Source organism: Equus quagga, chromosome 11, assembly GCF_021613505.1.
Source record: "Equus quagga isolate Etosha38 chromosome 11, UCLA_HA_Equagga_1.0, whole genome shotgun sequence".
Classification (NCBI taxonomy): domain Eukaryota; kingdom Metazoa; phylum Chordata; class Mammalia; order Perissodactyla; family Equidae; genus Equus; species Equus quagga.
This window is the reverse complement of record NC_060277.1, coordinates 98,539,269-98,559,091: the sequence shown is the minus strand read 5'-3', so window position 1 is coordinate 98,559,091 and position 19,823 is coordinate 98,539,269. Positions and strand designations below refer to the sequence as shown.

The window sequence follows — 19,823 nt, the reverse complement described above, 5'->3', positions numbered from 1 at the left end:
TTAGAACAGTATCTTTGTCTGCTGAGCCAACTGTTTCTAATTTCTAAATCCGTAATCTCTTTTTCTCTTTGTGCTTAACAGAGGACCACAACCTGCTTACTGTTTACAGAAACAAGCACACTGGAACCTACCCTTTCTCAGGGATTACAAGGGCTTGGCCTTTAGTAGAATCTGAGCCTAGAATCTATTGCTTTATTCCATTAAGTCACCCAAAGCAGCCCCCACCCCCAGTGGGTAAAAAGTTAAATGAGAAATTGTAAAACAGCTTTTATTTTTGGCTTGTCAGGCTTTTTACATTAATATGGGATATTACACTTTTAGCCTGTAGGAATTATTACTCATCTTTTATATCTTTAAATATTTTAGTTTTTAAAAGTAATGCTCGAAATGCTTTAAACTATCCTTTTCCTCCATAGGCATTTGGCACAAACCAAGAGGATTATGCAAGTTACATTATGAATGGTATCATCAAATGGGGTGATCCAGTTACTCGAGTTCTAGACGATGGGGAGCTGCTGGTTCAGCAGACTAAAAACAGTGACCGTACTCCATTGGTTAGCGTCCTTTTGGAAGGTGAGAAAGAATGACAAGATGGCATTAAAAGTTTTTTAAAAAAACAGCACTTTTGGGGCCTGGCTCCGTGGCTGAGTGGTTAAGTTCGTGCGCTCCGCTGCAGGCGGCCAGTGTTTCGTTGGTTCGAATCCTGGGTGCGGACATGACACTGCTCATCAAACCACGCTGAGGCAGCATCCCACATGCCACAACTAGAAGGACCCACAGCGAAGAATATACAACTATGTACTGGGGGGCTTTGGGGAGAAAAAGGAAAAAATAAAATCTTTAAAAAAAAAGCAGCACTTTTATAAAGCCATTTAGCACATTCCAAAAACATGAATTATTTTCTGTTCTAAACCTGTTCATGATCTGAAAATAGTAATCCAGTTTACACACCAATATTGTGCACAAATTAAAATTTTCCTGGGGTAAAATGTTACTGATAACTAACAGCAACTAGTTTTCTTATAGGATTGTTATCTAAATTTCTGTGTTACTTAGTAGACTGAATGATACCACATACATAGTACTCGATTCCATTAAATAAATATTCACTGAGTACTTACTATGTTTTAGGCATTGAACTAGTTGCTGAGAATACAAAGACATTCACAGAGTTCAATCTGGTTTTGAAAAAAGATATGTAAACAAATTCCTAACTATGGTGTATGTGTGTGGAGGTGTGTGTGAATGCAAATCATTTTGCCTGGGGGTGGCCAAGGAAAGCTGGAGGAGGTGTTTAATTGAGACTTTGAAGGATCAGTTAGGATTTTACCAAATAAACTAAAAGGGAAGAACATTCTATTCACAAATTATTTATTTACAATTATGATTAGTACAACAACAGAAGAGTACAGTGGGTCCACATGACAAGGGAATCCCACCCCTTCCAAAGGTCTGGGGATGAGGGCTCCTTGAGAGAAACACATTAAGCCAAGACCCAAAGGATGAGGAGAAGCTGTCCAGGCAAAGTAACTGGGAAAGACGGACCAACATGTGAAAAAGCCCTGGGCACGAAGGATATTGAAACAGAAAGGGAGATTGGCTAGACCTGAGACTGAAGAAGTGGACAAGAGTCAGTTCATGCAAAGCCTTGTAGACCATGTTAATGATTTAGACTCTGTCTGAGGAGCAATGGGAAGCCATTTGTAGGGTTTTAAGCAGTGAAGTGACGTGATCAGATTTGTATTTTCAAAACATCATGACTGCTTTGTGATAGAGATTGGACTGAAGAGGCAAAAAAGATACGGGAGAGACCAATGGTTAGAAGCAGTTGCATTAGTCTTGGTGAGAGCTAATTTTGATTTGAAGTAACATAGTGGGAGTGGAGATGAAAATAAGTAGACCATTTTGAGAAATGTTTAGCAGGTAGAGTAAAAGAGACTTTAAAATTATTATTAATTAATTACTAAACATAATTAAGCTAACATTCTTTGAACTCTTATTTTGCCAGTCACTCTACTAACACTCTACACATATTATCTCATTTAAAACCCACTTCAATCCAGTGAGGGTAGATGCTGCTGTTATCCCTGTTTTGTAGATGGGGAAGCTGAAGCTTAGAAATATTAAGTAACTAGATTGAGTATGGGAAGAGGTATCAAACATGATCCCCAGGTTTCTACTAACTAAGATTGGGAATACTAGTGGTTAAGCAGATTTCGGGAAGCAAGATCATGAGATCACTTTTGGACATGTTGAGTTCAGGGTTCCTATAGGATAATTGGATGGAAATGTTGAGTAGCCCATTGGTCATGTGGGTCTGTTGCTCAGAAGAGAGGTCTGGCTGGCAATAGCCATTTATGAGTTGTCAGTATATAGACTGTTGCTGAATTCCTGGGAGTGGAGGAGTCACTTACAAAAAGGTGGTAGGTTGAGAAGAAGAGGAGGCCTAGAGCTGATCTCTGAGGTGTGTTAACATTTAAGGACGAAGTAGAGCAGGAAGAGTTGACGAAGGAGACTGAGCAACAGTAACCAGAGAGGTAAGAAGGAGAAAAGAGAATGTGCTACCTCAGAAGCCAAGAAAAGAAAAGTATTTAAAGGAAGAGGAAGGCTACCAGTTGTATCAGATATCCCTAAGAGGCCAACAGATACAGTGTGTGTTGGATTTGGTGACATGGAGGTCATTGGTGACCCTGTGAGGAGCCTGTTCCATCAAATGGGAATGGAAGCCATGGGGTTTGTTTGAAGACGGATGGAAAGAGTGAAGGCAGCCAGCATATTATTTAGGGAAGTTCCATTTTGAAGGGAGAGGAAAGAGTAGTGTTGAGGGGTGTGAAATCCAGGAGTTTTTTTTGTTTTGTTTATTAACCTGTCAGGTAGACTAGAGTATGGTTAAATGCTGTAAGAAAGCCTTCAAGAAAGAGGAAGAGATGGAACATATAGGGGAGGGGTACAATCAATAATGTCAGGTTCCTAAGAAGATGGGAAGGAAGAATTGGTTGGTTTATGGATGGAAGAGGTCACATCTTCCATTACACAGAAGTAAAAAAGGAGGAGATGTCTAAATACAGACAAGTTTTTAGATTTGGTTACCTTTGTGAGAAGGCTTGAGTCTTTAGAATTCTAGCTTTTTTTATTTATTTATTTTTTGAGGAAGATCAGCCCTGAGCTAACATCTGCTGCCAGTCTTCCTCTTTTTGCTGAGGATGATCAGCCCTGAGCTAACATCTGCTGCCAATCCTCCTCTTTTTGCTGAGGAAGACTGGCCCTGAGCTAACATCCATGGCCATCTTCCTCTACTTTATACGTGGGACACCTACCACAGCATGGCTTTTGCCAAGCGGTGCCATGTCTGCACCCGGGATCCAAACCAGCGAACCCCGGGCCGCCGAGAAGCAGAACATGCGAACTTAACCACTGCGCCACCGGGCCAGCCCCAGGAATTCTAGCTTTTTAAGCCACACTTGCTTCTATAAGGCAGTTTTTCCCTGCCCCCAAAATCATCTAAGAAGATTGTATTTTTTTTGTTAGACAAACGATTTGATGGAATTAATAATATAAGTACTGATATGCATTTGAATGCATTCTCTTTCTTTAAGAAGCAAAACCCTTGCATTTTATATATTTAGCCAGAAGTTTGAAAGATTAAGGCTGTGTGAGAAAGAAAGAAGGAATGTATTTCATCATACTTTTGAGAAATGCTAATCAGTTCATTAAGTTTAGTTGCTAATAAATAAGAGAAAACACGTCTGCATGAAATTGTGTCAGGAAATGTTAATGAGCAACTAGTTGAAACCTCAGTACATTGTGGATGAAAGTTTAAACTTGTTTTATTCCCCTTTGCTTAGGTTGGCTTTTTTCCCCTGACTTGCTCATGTCTTTATGCAGGCCCTCCTCACAGTGGGAAGACGGCTTTAGCTGCGAAGATTGCAGAGGAATCCAACTTCCCCTTCATCAAGATCTGTTCTCCTGATAAGATGATTGGCTTTTCTGAGACAGCCAAGTGTCAGGCCATGAAGAAGGTATCAAGATTTTTACTTTCATTTTAATTTTCTATCTCTTAGATGTGTGTGTGTACACATGTACATATCTATCTATCTTTGTATGTGTATATATATAAACACACACACAAGCCATAGCAACTATGTTCTTCTCAAGTGGAACTAAATTATCAGCACAATTTGGGGAGAAACAGTGACTGTTTCAGATATATTTGACTTTGTAATACATTTTTATCAGACTATCTTTATCTTCCAAATTATGCTTTGTTTAGTACATATTAGAATTAGTTTTCATTTCTTAAGTTTGTATCAACTTGATTAAAAGAAGGGTCTTAGTTAAGAGTGAGTAGAGTGGAGCAAATTCATTTAGGATTTTTTTTTTTTTTAAGTTCTTTCATCAATGTACAGAGTCAAACTGTTTGGGGTCAGTTAAGTTGACTGTATAGTTTGGGAAAGAACAGAGGCATATCATTGGAAAGATATCCCCCAAAACTCCTACAAAAGGAATGTGGTGTATTAGATAATGGTGACTTAGTGCAGTCCTCATCCTCCTTCCTTTCTCCAAGTGCCATCTGTCACCTTCTCAATATGGCTGCTTTGAACCATCGCTGAAAGTTAGAGCAACGTAGAATAGATTCCTAGAGCTGACAGGACTCCAAGATCATCTGGTCCATCTCTTTAGGTTGAAGCAAGTGCCATGTTAAGGCATCTAGGATAGTAGGTGGCTGCTTTTTAAACGACAACAAGAGTCAATGATGAAGACTCCTGATCCCAGTGGCCGTTCAGCTCACTTAGTAGGCAGTATTGCCATTGATACTCTAATTTTCTATACTCCCAAACAGTGAAGAAATTATTTTGTATATCTAATTGAAGAATTTCTTTTATTTCAGTGCTTTTTTTCATGCTTGATCTTTTATAGATAAGAAGTGACTATGAGTTAAAGAGATGTGGGAAAATCAGAATCAGGGAGAGAATCTTGAGAATTTGGAGAGCTCCCTAGTGAAGACAGCTCAGGTGCTCTTTTACCTTCCAGCTGGGCCCTCACTTTGAAGATGTAGCATAGAATTACTTCAGTTTTTCTTTGGGGAAGAGACTGAAAGGAAAAATATATTTAAAAAGAAGCAGACTCTAAAAAAATATCTTTGAGAAGTTAGTCTCTTGCTTATGCAGGTGGCAGAAAATTGTGTGGGGTACTTGAAATGGATGGAGGATGCAGAGCGTGGAGCAGGATTCCAGCCCTACACACTGAGACGTCACGATAAATATTCTGTGTAAGGATCTTTGAAATTGAGTATGAAAGAGAAGGAGACACAAAAAGAACTTAAATATCATAGTCAGTGCATTCTGTGTCTGAGGTGAAACCAGTAGTATCTGTCCTTCCCAGGAAAATCTGGACAGAATCTCTAGGACCAGTGACTTCCCTAAAGTAGGTAGGGGTTGCTATTCTTTGGTTTTTGCCCTCTAAAGGGAATCCTTAAAGCCACTTCCTCCGGTGAAAATTTAAATAATAGCCCTTGGCATCTGTGGCCATTGAACTTACCATTTAATTAAACAGCCAGTTCTGTTTGCATTTTTCTAACTCCATCTATTCCTTGTACTTGTTCAAAAGTAGTAGTCTTCTGTGCAGATGGCAAATTACTCCACTGCTTTTCGCCAGCTGCCAGCTTCTACCTCAGATGTACTCGGAGATGTGGGTGGATGGTCCTAGTTTTTCTATAAAGTTTTAAAAACTAGTTTAGTCTCCTGCAGATCAAAGCTGCTTTGTAAGTGTGAGATATTATCATTTTTATTATTTTAATCTCTTGCAAATTGACTTGAGGGGGGAAGGTAATATGTGCTGATTTTAGAGGCTTAAATGGTTAAATTAATGGCTTAATAACTTATGATTTAATCTTTAAATTGTTGAAGCCTTTCAAGGTAGAGTTTAGATGAGTAGAACCCTAAGGAATATAAAAATAAATGTCTGTACAAACTTATTCAAAATTGTTTCGATTCGTGATTCACTGTCTGGATCATCCATGCACCCTTAAAGTTACAAAAATTCTTTCTGCTTCAACAATGTAATAAATTCATATTAGACTTTTTGGTTTTCCTTGGGGAAAAAATATTATTCCCTGTAACTAAAGTACAGAACAAAGAATGAAGCATAGTTGTCTTAGAAATATATTAGAAATATTGCAAAATCTTTCCCTGCAAATATTTTTCACATTGTTGCCTAATGATAGGTTGACAAAAGCCTGAGGGTTCAAACCAGTCTAAAGGTGCGAAGTCTTCCAGGTTGCTTTTGGAAGTGGAATATAAATGCCATTCTTCAGCAGTTCTCATCTACCTCCCACCACTGTTCTCTGCCCTTCATTTTTACTATGAGGATGGGAAGAAGATATTTTCTTTTTTTTTTTTTCAGAGTATAAATAATTTATAATTTTTTATCATCGTGGAGAGGACATTTCTTTCCTTTTAAAGGCTTCTCACCCACCATCCACCCCAAAGTGTAGCTTTTCCTAATTACAAAAATAATTTAGAAACTACAGAAAAGAACATAGAAGAAAATAAGGAGTTCATATTTGTCCTTCGATTTTTTTCTCTACTCAGACACACATACACACACATTATGCGTTGGGGATCACATTCGACATACTGTTTTAAACCTGCTTTTTTCATTTAATATATTATGAACTTTTTTCAGCGTCATTAAAATTTATCTCAATGTTATGTTAAATTAATAGCTATATAATATCCATTTAAACATTTTCTTCTTGTTGAACATTTAGGTTGTTTCCAGGTTTCTTCACAATTATAAATAATATTCTGTAGAACCCCCAAACTAGGGGAATTACTGCCCTCATTTTCTTTTTAGATTTTTCTTAGAGTAGCATCATATTTTACTGGTGGAGAATTTAGGCTTAGGTTTCAAATAGATCTGAACTTGAATCCCAGCTCCAGCACACAGATCAGTCACTTAACCTATAATCCTCTGTTTTCTCATCTATAAAATGAAGATAATATTAATAGCAGTCTCATAGGGTTGTTATGAGAATTAAATGAAATAAAAATTTATATAAAGTATCACACAGTGCCTTGGGATATAATATATGCTCAATAAATATTGTGTAATGTCTATTTTTACTTATCATTATTATTGTACATACATTTCTGGGTATTTCCTCAGGATAAATTCTCAGAATTGGGGTTGCTAAGGTAAAAATATTAATATTTTAATAAATATTGCTATCAAAACTCTTATGTAAAAATACTAATGTTTTATAAAGCCCACCTCTTGAGAGACTTGTACCAATTTATGCTTGCGAACCCATCATTTGAGAGTGTCGGTTTCTTTGGACTCTCACCCACCCTTGATGTTATTAAAATATTTTTTGCCAGTTTGATAGGTAAAAGATGGGTATTTAATTATTTCTTCAGCTACATTTTAATGACTACTAAATGCTCGATTTTAAAGAATTTTCAAAACATTTTGTAATGGCAATAGTTCATGAAACTCAAAAATATTATAACATTAATTTTTGTTGAAGAGAGGTGGTCTGAATAGTTAATTCATAGAATATCTTTATAGCCCACTTTGTTACTTAAACTATGAGGTAAGAGTTTTTGTCAGTGGAGGGGTCATTAGTCTTGTTTTAATGAGTATCTAAGAATTAATTGTAATTAAGCTATTGCTTTTTGTTCACATATAGATAGTGCTAAAGTATATGAAAGTATGGGGTTGGCCCTGTGGCCAAGTGGTTAAGTTTGCACGCTCCACTTCAGTGGCCCGGGGTTTCACAGGTTCTGATCCTGGGCAAGGACATGGCACCACTCATCAAGCCATGCTGAGGTGGCGTCCCTCATGCCACAACTAGAAGGACCCACAACTAAAAATATACAACTATGTACTGGGGGCTTTGGGGAGAAAAATGAAAAATAAAATCTTCTAAAAAATATATGTGTGTGTGTATATATATATATATATATATATATGAAAGTAGTTTATTCTCAATTAATTTAAAATTCACCTTGTACTTTTCTTATTTGCTTAATAAATCCTTCTCCATAGATAAACTCCTCTGCACTGCCAAAGTCTGTGTGAGGCATTACCCTTGCATTCTGGGGGGGTACCATATGTTCCATTAAGATATTTGAAGTATTTGGAGATCTTCCTCTTCTCCCTCATTTATGTTTGTTTCCCCAACTTCATTCTAATTTAAAATTTTCATTTCCTTATCCATTTTTGCATCTATGGTTTTTTAAAAAGTCTATTTTACTAGTTCTATTAATGGCATTAAATAAACAAATAAACAAAGCAGTAGAATTTGATTTTAAATAATTACCTAATCTTGATGCTTTCTGAGTACACAATCAATGCAGAGATGAAATAGAACAATCTAATGTGACTAAATTGTTTGAACCGAATTAAGTAAAAATATCAGTGATTTATAAAACTATACCCATTAATAACATAATATAGGCTTGTTTTTAAAGGACTGAAAATTAATGGAAAAAGAATTTCCTTTCCGCTAGCTTTGTAAGAAAGAAATAATCTTCTTTGAATATCCTCCTGTAAATCCCACTGCAAATTGTAGTCTGCACAGAACAGAATCATGGTGCCTAATCCTCCTCTTTTCATGGTTTAGTCCATACAAAGAGCAGAGCTGGAAATTGGATCTTTTGACAGCAGTTACCAAGCAACAGAATTTGGATGTTTGGGGTTAACATCCTAATATATCATGTAGCTGATTTGTTGAAGTTTGTACGTGTATTAACTGAGCTGAGTGGACACTCCGGAAGTGACTACAGGCCCTGTGTGGCGGGGGGTGGGGAGGACATGCCTTTTGTTTTGTTTAATACACTTTATCTTTTGACGTTCCTGTCTGTTTGGCACACAAAGGAGGATGGTAGAGATCTTTAATAGAACTTTCAGACCTTGTGACTTTTTATATTATTAATAATACCCAACTCTGTGGCTCATGTTAAGTGAAAAATGTAAGAATTTTTCCTGAAAAGCAGGGAGAACAAATAAGGGATTTTAAGGTCATTCCAAGAAGCTTTAGTGCTTTGCCAAGAGTTTAGGTCCACTTCCTGAGGCACTTTCATTAGAAGACAGCTAATGTTTGCTTGGTCTACTCCCAGGTTATTTTTAGAAACTAGAGATTATTAGTGATAGCACCGATTTGAATTTGCTCATTTAGGTTTTTATATGCTACCAAATATGATTAGAGTATGCTTTCAACTAATTGCTGACAGATTTACTACATTAGGGATTTTCTAAGTCATCAGATTCCTACTGTCATCAGATTCCCACTAACTGGGTACTTCATGCCAACCACTTCAGAACTGAGATGAACTCTTTCAGCCCTTAAAGAAGCAGGGAATTTGGCTTCACTTACTTCAGAACACTAAAGAGGTTATAGAAAATGGAGGACAGAACCTCCTTAGAACATGCTTTGCTGTGGTTTGTGATTCTGAAAGGCTGGGATTAACATGGAGCTAATGCTGGCGTGTTCCCATTTGTATTCATGTAGACTCCAGAGTCTGCAGCTGCTGCCCCGCCCCTACACACAGGTGGCTCCCAGCTTGTCTGAAGATGCCAGGAGTGGGCTCTGTGCGCTGAGAGCTTGCAGCGTCCTTGAGGACTATATTCAGACCTGCCCTAAGCCCTCTGTGGCAGGAGCCCCACACCTACAGGCTTACAGAGTGCAGCCAGGATGCTCTGGCCTTGAACCCAGGCTCCCCACATTCTGAGTTGTCTCTTACAACCCACTGTCTACCTTTGCACGCAAGAAAAGTGGTACCAGAGTTTAATGATGACAATCTCATGTCCATATCTAGAAATGGACTATGGAATTCTGTGTTTTCTAGAAATAGTCTTCGTCTTCTAGAATAGAACTCTCATTATTTCCGTATTGACCGATGCCACTCTCTTCCACATTTTTTCTCTCTTCAGTTCTTCCCATTCTTTTTCTTTAGCCTTGTCTTTCAGATTTCTCACCTGAGTCTTAAGACCTTGTATTTTTATGCTGATAATTTTACCTGCTCTACGGGAAACTCCTGGATAAAACTTGGATGACCATACACTCCAATTTGCTTTGTGCGATCCTGGTTTTCACCTGTTGTTCCAGCATGATTATCAGCAGCTCTCCCCTTTCAGGTGTCCTGGTTTGCATGATAACTTCTATTAGCTCCTATTGACTACCTCTCTAGCAAGAAAAGGCTTGAGCATCATATTTTCATGTTACTAAATGAGAGGACCAGAATTGAAATTATTTTTCTTGAAGAGCCTGCAGGATACACCCATTAGCCGCAGGTTCAGCCCAGCTGGCTAACTGTTGTTTTGGCATGATTCGATCTGGAGCAGGCTCGGCATGTCTGCTGTGAGCTCTTACTGATGGCAAGTTTGGCACTTCAGTTGTTGTATTCTAGCTGGGCAGTTTGTACAATTTTACTTTTTCTGCATCTTTCCTTCTAGTATCTCTCCTTTTTGTGTTAACCTAAAGTTGTGGAAGAACTTCCTTGTTCAGTATGTAAATATCTCCGTTAGATTATGGTCTGGCAGCTAATTTCATATACTTGCCAGTCAACTCTGAGTATCTTCTTAGTGAATATTCTGTTGGGGCTTTGGCGAGGAAGCCAAGAATGGAAGGGCTGAGTGGACTAGCAGAAAACATGGGTCCCGGGGAAGAGTGATGACCTTATATTCCACTAGTGACTAGATAAGGAAAAGAATGTGTGTGTAAGAAGTGAAAGGGGTGTGTGTATTTAAATTAGAGCAGTTGCTGTGCCAAAGAGTTTCAGTTGACTGGTCAACTGAAACTGGTCAAGTTACAACTGGAATTGCACAGCCTTTTTCGTGGTTAGTATGTTGTTAAGAGAGTTAGCTGTGAGTGCTCCTCTCTCCTTGATGGTAATTAGTACATTAAGAGCTGTCTGTGAAAAAAAACTACTTTACATTAAATTAATTTACATTAAATGTGTTTTTCTTCTAAAATGTTATAGGTAGCCCGTGCAATCAACTGTGATTTGTAATGCTTCCTGAATCACAGTATCTGAGAGAAGTTGGTGAGACTACATACCGATTTACCCTCAATTGAGACCCCAGCAGTGTCCTCAGTAAGGTCCCCATACTGTTTTGAGAAGGGAGAAGGGCTGATGGGAAAATGTAGGACTACTGCAAGTAGCCCATCCGGAATGTCCTGGGCTCCTGGGACTTTTCACCCACGATGTCACAGCCTGGCAGACAGGATTAACGTGCTTGCATCAGAGCCCTTAGGAGAAGTCTGAAAAATGTTTTGAAGAGCAAAGCATTAATTTCAGTGACTCCTTAAAATCACCTGTTTATAGGATACCATATTGGCTGCTCTATTGGCCTAGTTTTCAAAAAATAGCAAAGAACCACAGTGGGCCTTCTTCCAAACTTTTCCATTGTCTCTTCTGCTTCTCTTCTGCTTCATCTCTCACCCAGCACTCCCCACACACACTACGCCGACAATGACACCTCTTCACTTTAATTCTTCTTGATTATATGTCCATTCCTGCAGTGCTCCTGAATTTTCTCATTTCTGTGCCTCCTAATATTCAGTACTCTCTGCTTAAAATACTTTCTTCCCTCTTTTCCAATGGTTGTTCATCCTTCAGGTCTCAGCTTAAAGGTCACCCCCTAAATTTAGGAGACCTTCGTTGACTCCGTAAGCCCCTACGTCAGGATAGGCTAAATTATGCCGCATAGTGAACAACCCCAAAATCTCAGTGGTTTAACACAACAAAGTTTATTTCTTGCTCACAGTACAAGTCCATCATGGCTCAGAGAGGGAGCTCTGCTCATTATAGTTTCTCAGAGACTCAAGCTAATAGATAATAGAGGCTCCATCTCATATGTGATTCCACAATAGCCAAGAGTAAAAGAAATATGGTGAATCTTGCAGTGACTCTTAAAGCTCCTTTCAGAAGATGATAAATTTCCACTCAGATTTCATTAATCAAGGCAAGCCCCATAGTTATCCCTAATTTAAGAGGGGGTAGGGAAGTACAATCCTACCGTGTGCCAGAAAGAGAACCAGGATGTGTATGGGAATCCCCAATGACTACCACAGCTCTCTTGCTGTATACCACCATGCCATTTTGTATTTCCTCTAGCTTAATAATGTTATGCTTTATTATAGCTGCATGTGACCTGCTTTCCCCCATTCTTAGTTTTGTGAAGGTAGGATCATATTTCCCTTATTCATTATTCTCTCCATTGCCTTCGTTAATGCTTGACACATAATAGGAATTAAAAAATATTTGTTGAATGAATAAATAGAGCAACACTCCAAGATTCAGTGCTTAGCCTTTATCCTTCTACCCCTACTGTTTCCCCTCGGAGATCTCATCCCCTCTCATGGTTCCAGCATTCCCTGCCCTTAGGGTGATCTCCATACCTGACTACAATCACACATCTCCAACTACTCACTTTTTATTTCTACTTGAATTTAAAATGCTTAAATTTATTCTTTCAGTAATTATTTATTGATTACTTTCTGGTACGGCATTACATTAAGTGATGTGAGGATATAGAGATAAATAATACAGTACTTCAAAGAGCTTACAATCTAGTATAATACAGGGACAAATACAATGAATCCGTAATATATACATAATATAAAAGATGCTACACCAAAGGAGAAGAGAGGCAAGTGACTCAGGGTGAGGTGGAATTGGAATTTGTGTTGTTGCAACTATTGAATCCATTAAGCAAATATCATTACTAAATACTGTTCTGTGCTGAGTACTGGAGATAACATGAATAAAGTTTTTAATCTCCCCCAGTTCATTGGAGAGACGCATAGCTAAGGGTGAAAGAGTAGCTGGGATTCTGATACAGTGTTAGGGGAAGACTGAGAGGTCAAGGGGATGGTGCGAAGAAAAGCAACAGAGACATTCTTTCACGCGTGCATTCTTTCATGCTTGCATACAGCAAACGTTTATTAAGCACCAGTGAGGTATCAGACCCTGAAAACGTAACACTGAGGAAGACAATTCCTACCTTAAAGAACATACAGTGTATTGGGAAGAGCTCACTATCTACATTGTCAACACAAGTTGTTGTTTTGTTTTGCTTTTGTTCTTATTTTTGTTTGCATCTCTGAGCATAGAAAAGACCATGTGTAGCTAACTTGAGGTCTAAAATTAGGTATTTTATGACCTAGTTTTTCAACACAAAAGAAAACTTAAACTTTAAAAAAGTTGACTTGCATCTCTTATTCTGTTTGTAAGTCTAGTAAAGTTTAGCAGTTACTTAAAAGGGGACTTTTACAACTTAATTAAATTTCTTTAAATATTTTAAGCTGTATTTACACGTTTAAAATATTTGCTCTTTGAAGTACTTCACTTGTTTGTCTAACAAACAAAACTTTCTGAGTTTCAAAGTAAATCTATAATTACATCTAATAATAAATTAAAACTAATAATATACATGTAGTGAATCTTAGATTATCTTTACCATTTGCAAGGCTATTAAAGTTATCTTTTACCTTCCAACATAAAAATTTATCAAAATTAATTATCCAATTACATATTTTAAATTGAACTAGCAAGGCTAATCTATTAATCTAATATGGTAAAATTTTTTAATTGTTACAAATACTTTAAAGACCAAGTATACACAGGTTATCTTTAAACTTGGTGTGAAAAATATTAATATTGTAGATTTGATTTACTTTATTTCTATACCTAATTCTTAATCTTCTGTAGTTAAAAGATACCCACTAAGGAATATTATGCCACCCCAAGCAAGATGAGAGGGGTGGTTATCATCTTGGTGCACTGAGTTTACTTAACCAGAGAGATTCAGCCAGATTGCAGGAATTAATTCTTACAGATGACACCAGTGGGATGCACTGAACCCCAATTATAGATGCTGGAATGGGAACCCCCAACATTTACAAAAAAGACTGGTCTCAGGGCCTTGGGCACTTATATTCAACTTATTCATAAACTAATTCTCTCTGGCTTGAAACTGCTACATTCTTGTCAGGATATAACAACTTCTTTCACTGCTTGCTTTAATTTGCATTTCTTTGGCTGTCATAAGACAGTATACTATTATCTTTTTTCTGGTTCTAAAGGTAGAACCATATCTATTTGATCCTTTATACCCAACTTTAATTCTTTTGTAAACACTTTGACCGATATGGTCTGATTTGAGTTGACAGGATTCTGTTCTTTCAGTGTTATTCCTGCTTAACAGAACCATAATTCTTACAGATAATAAAATGACATCCAATTTTATTCTACACATCCCTTGTGGCTCCGTCTAACTCTTGAGTCACAACACTGAGCTCATACTCCTGGCGTAGATAGGAGAGAGCATTGTGTTAAACTTGATGAGATTTGTCAACTGATTAATGAATGACCAGCTGATCCTCAGCATGCCCAGGTGTGACACATTCAGCTCTTGGGGCTGAAAACAGCATCACTCTGCTCCTTGTTCAGCCATGATCCAGTTGTGTGAACTTGGGCAAGTCATTTAACTGCTTTTGGCCTCAATCTCCTCATTTTTAGATTGCAAGGACCCTTTTAGTTCTAAAATGCTATTATGAAATTCTAATTTAGTGTAGTCTGAAATATCGGTGTTTTACTATGCTTTGTTTAGGCATTGCTCAAGAATTAACTAAATTTTATCTCCTTGGAAATTGCCATAATTAGGGAGAGCAGTGAGATAATAGATGGTTTTGCTTTCTTCCAGATTTTTGATGATGCATACAAATCCCAGCTCAGTTGTGTGGTTGTGGATGACATTGAGAGACTGCTTGGTGAGTCATAACATTTGCCATTGTACTGTCTTTGCCAGATTACAGCTAATGTCTCAAAAATCACAAGAGAAAAGTAACGGGTATTTATAAACTATAGGGCAATAGAAATATCTTTCTTTGTCTTACAAAGAACTGTAACAGGGCCGGCCCAGTGGTGCAGTGGTTAAGTGCGCACGTTCTGCTTCGGCGGCCCAGGGTTTGCTGGTTTGGATCCCGGGTATGGACGTGGCACTGCTTCACACGCCATGCTGTGGTAGGTGTCCCACATGTAAAGTAGAGGAAGATGGGCATGGATGGGCTCAGGGCCAGTCTTCCTCAGCAAAAAAACGGAGGATTGGCAGCAGTTAGCTCGGGGCTAATCTTCCTCAAAAACAAAACACACACACAACTATGTACTGGGGGGCTTTGGGAGAAAAAGGAAAAATAAAATCTTTAAAAAAAAAAAAGAAATATAATATTATCTCATATCTGAAGTCAATGATGTTATTCATTTTAAATATGCCTTATGACTGTAACTCCATCATAAACTGCTTTCTTGTAAGGGCCCATGTCTTATATTATTTTGTATCTTCCACAGAGCTCCCTGTTCATAATAAATGATTAGTAATTTTTTTTTTTTAAAGATTGGCACCTGAGCTAAAATTTGTTGCCAATCTTTTTTTTCTTTCTTTCTCTCCAAAGCCCCCCAGTACATATACATAGTTGTATATTTTAGTTGTAGGTCCTTCTAGTTGTGCTATGTGGGACACTGCCTCAACACAGCTTAATAAGCGGTGCTGGGTCCGCGCCCACAATCCGAGCTGGTGAAACCCCAGGCTGCTGAAGTGTAGCTCAGGAACCCACCCGCTCAGCCACTGGGCAGGCCTCAGATGATTAGTAATTTTTGTTGATGGACATATTTACTGTTTAGTACCTCTGAGCTGCTTGTAGCTCAGGAGTTCTACTTGCGAACTTTGACAGAACTAATGAAAGAAGGTTTAGGATCAGAGTGAGATCTACAGGTTAGCTATGATACTTGGAGCAGAAGTCGTAACCTCTTTGTATCTCAGTTTCTGCTCTTATAAAACAAAGACTGTATTCCCTTACTTTTCCCACAAAAATGGGATAACAATGTTGAAAACATTCTAAAAGTTAAAAGGGCTCTATAGTAATCTTTAAAAATATTTATTAAAGGGGGCTGGCCCTGGGGCCGAGTTGTTAAAGTTCTATGCACTGTGCTTCTGTGGCCGGGGGTTCGCAGGTTCGGATCCCAGGTGCAGACCTACTCCACTCATCAGCTGTGCTGTGGAGGCATCCCACAGGCAAAGCAGAGGAAGCTTGGCACAGATGTTAGCTCAGGGCTAATATTCCTCAAGCAAAAGAAGAGGATTGGCAACAGATGTTAGCTCAGGGTGACTCTCCCTCACAAAAAAATATATGTGTATATATTTATTAAACATCTCCTACGTTTACATGCACAGGATATAAAGATGAATAAGACAGCTCCTGCACTCAGCTCATAAGATGTAATCTACAAGTAAATGCAGCAAAGTGTTGTTACTCTTACATTTTATTTCCTTGCAAAAATTAGGTAAATTTGGAACAAATTCATTGTAACAATGGCTCAGGATGCTGTAATAAACTCTGTTGAAGTGGAACCCATCTGGTTGCTTAATGGACATCTGAAAGTACTACCAAACACGTGTTTAATCCCTTCTTCCTTGAGCTGTCCAGAATGGTGTAGTAGTGATTTCAAGTTAACCGTTCTTACTGCATTTTCCCCATGATCTTCAGACTTGCTTTAGGTCCTCTGTTATGTATTTATTTTCCTGTTTCCTAAGGTAATGTCTGTTATAAAGCAAAGCAGTGTATCTGTGAGGTCTTCTTAAATTGATAGTTTTATTTAGTGACCTGGGTTTTTGGTCTGCTATTTTTGATACATTTCAGCCCAGTTTATAGGATTATTTCTTTAAAAGCTTTTAGACACATACTCATAGCTCTGTGTAAATTCCTTTATCTAAACACAATTGAGATGTGTGGTCATAGCAACACTACTATGTCAGGAATGTGTGCCCTCTGAGTATATTTTCACTTGTATGAATAGTTATTATCTGTACTTGTTTGTTCATTTATTCAACAAGCATATTCTGAGCCCTTACTACTGTGCTAGAATTATTAGGGTCTCAGAAAAATAAGTAAGATGCTGGCTGTCGTTATAACATGTATTGGCAAAAATTAATGCAAAGTAGAATATGCCATGTGTTCTGGATATTCAGCAAAGGGAAGGATCTTCAAAGGGCTAATGCCTGAAGGTAGCTCCAGGCACAGGGCAAGGTGCGTATGCAGTATGCAGAGAAAGCTAAGGAGTGGCATTGGTGCTGATTCTTGAAGGATTGGTACAAGTTTAAGAGGTGGGAAGTTCTCTGTTCTTCACCATCTGAGGACCAATCTTAGTGGCTCCACCATCATTTCAGTTATACTGCAGCGCCTTACATGCATTGTTATTACTTGCCATTTTCCCCTCTACCCATTTTCTAGTATCATGGTTTGTTGCCTGTGTACTTACTACATTGTTGTGGTTTGCAGTAATGTCTTGGAAATGCTTAGTAAATACACCTGGGGTGTTTTCCTTCCTAAAAAACCACAACTATCTCTGAATATCAGACAAAATGTCTACATGAACTCAAAATGGATATTTAAAGCTTTTTAAAAAGTTTACAGATGAGAGTTCATATATAATATTTTAAGCATTTAAGTTATTGGAGATATTTTTGCTAATTATCATTAGTTACATGACTGTTATTTAGGACTGTGTTTACTCTTCATGCAGAAAAATCTGAATGTTTGAAATACATGTATCAAATCCCTAAACATAGCAATGTTTCTCTTCCAGATTATGTCCCTATTGGCCCTCGGTTTTCTAATCTGGTGTTACAGGCTCTCCTAGTGTTACTGAAAAAGGCACCTCCTCAGGTAAAAATAACATAAGGAACATTTTCACAGATTTTTTCCAGTAAATTGCATGTAATGGTGCATTCTCTAAATAAGCAGGTTATCATAAACATAAAATTCTGTTGTCGAAAGGAGTTTGAAAGGTCATTTGGTCTGGCCTTCTGTCTTAAGAGAGATGATTTTCTTAACAATCAGAGGTTTTCATTCCTTTTCTGAAGATCTCAAATCCCACAGTTCCAATGAGTATTCTGTTTTGCTGTTTTATAAGTTCCCCACAATTCTCCACATCCCTACCCCCTCCATCTTCCATGAGAAATTATGATATTAATGTAGAAGAGATTAATTACATGTTCCCATTTGTTTCATTTATCATTTCGTAGGTTTTCCTAAGAATTTGTATTTGGGGAAATTTATTTCCTGTAGGCAGAGGGATATTTTTGGTTTTTCTTTTTAATTTTTACAGATGAACTTGAGTTATTTCTCTTGTGTCATGTAGCATTTTTGAGGAGTGAGTTTATAGCCAGGATCTTGGTTCATGTGGTTGCATTTTTATTGATATGGCTATTGGAGACTGGGGATTTTGATAGCTTACCACATTTAAAACTAACCTGTGAGAGTTGGTTAAATATATTAATTATGTAGAGGCTGCCAGAGCATGTTTGGCTATGACACAAGACACATTTTCTCATGATTGATTCTGTGTACTGTCACATTGAAGAAATGCCAATCAAAGGCAGATACAAAGGGCTTGAGTACTAACTTGAAGACCTTCTAGTGTCTGTATGGGAGTCTCATATTTGGAGTTAAAGATACTAAGCTGTATGGAAAATATTTAATGTTAAGCTGGTGAATCTAAGTTTTAATTTAACAGTTAAGATTATATGTGTGTGTTGTCAGACCTAAAGGTAAAGGACTCGTCTTGATTTTCTAGGGTTTTTCTTTCTTCGTTTTTCTGTATTTTTAGGATAGTGAAAAGAAACATGACCTACAACAACCTTGAAACTTTACTACGTATATGCGCTGAGAAAGGATTTTTTTAATCACCTTTCCATAAACTATCATTCCCAGTAATTGGAGTTTTAGCTTGTACTAAGACTAAAGTTAGAGAAGTGAGCATATCTTTCCCTTCACTGATTACTTTAATAAATATCTAAATAGATATATCTAAAGTTGCTGGAGCAAAAATAAATAACCCCAGTATCTATATATATCACATGCAAAAAATTCCTTTGTTTATGAAATCGGCATTTTAAAATTTCTTAGATTGGGAGACTTTTTCCAGGCATTTAAATTTATTTCTTGTAATCAGTTTTTTAGGTAAAAAGAATTTCTGCTTAAAGTCATTTGGGAGAGGAAAAAATAATTTTTCAATGGTATTTTTTAAACTGCTTGTCCTTTTCATTGTTAAATACTATACACATTGATTTAAACAGAGAGACGTCCCCTAGCTGAGAATTATTTGTAATCCAAAATGGATACTAATAGAAATAAAGAGAATATGTTAACAAATGACCTGCAACATTTTGATTAAACACTTAGGAATAACTGTTGCTATTTTGTGCAAATGATTGTAAGATTCTCGAGGAAAGCAACATTATCTTATGCTTTTAAATCTTACAGCATCTGACACGGCAATTTATATATAGTATTTCATCAATAATTTATTTGGAAAATATATATATATCACTTATTCAAAAAAATAGATTTTTTGAGTATCCTCTCGTTTTGGTGGGATTAAGTATTTTAGTATTGCTGTAGTTTTAATTTGGCAAGGTATAATTAGGTTGAAAAGATTCAAAAATATGTAAAGTTTTAATGGCCAATGAGCACATGAAAAGATACTTAGCATCATGAGGCATCAGGGAAATGCAAGTTAAAGCCCCAATGAGATATCACTTCATACCCACTTGGATGGCTATAATCAAAAAATCAGATAATAACAAGCGTTGGCATGCAAATGGAGAAATTGGAATCCTTAGACAGTGCTGGTGAGAATATAAAAATTGTGCAGCTTTTGCAAACCGTCCAGCAGTTCCTCAAAAGATTAAAGACAGAGTTACCATATGACCCAGCAGTTCTACTTCTAGATAGATACCCAAAAGAAATGGAAATG

General features: G+C 37.4%; 1 protein-coding gene across 1 annotated transcript in view; it reads left to right on the top strand.

Annotated features, from left to right (window-relative positions):
* Positions 1-19,823, top strand: part of NSF (N-ethylmaleimide sensitive factor, vesicle fusing ATPase) — a 112,760-nt gene that overhangs the window by 73,674 nt on the left and 19,263 nt on the right. The window contains exons 13-16 of the mRNA XM_046676850.1: positions 417-573; positions 3,886-4,019; positions 14,713-14,779; positions 17,652-17,731. Of these exons, the coding sequence (XP_046532806.1) occupies positions 417-573; positions 3,886-4,019; positions 14,713-14,779; positions 17,652-17,731 (438 nt within the window). The remainder of the gene's footprint in view (positions 1-416; positions 574-3,885; positions 4,020-14,712; positions 14,780-17,651; positions 17,732-19,823) is intronic.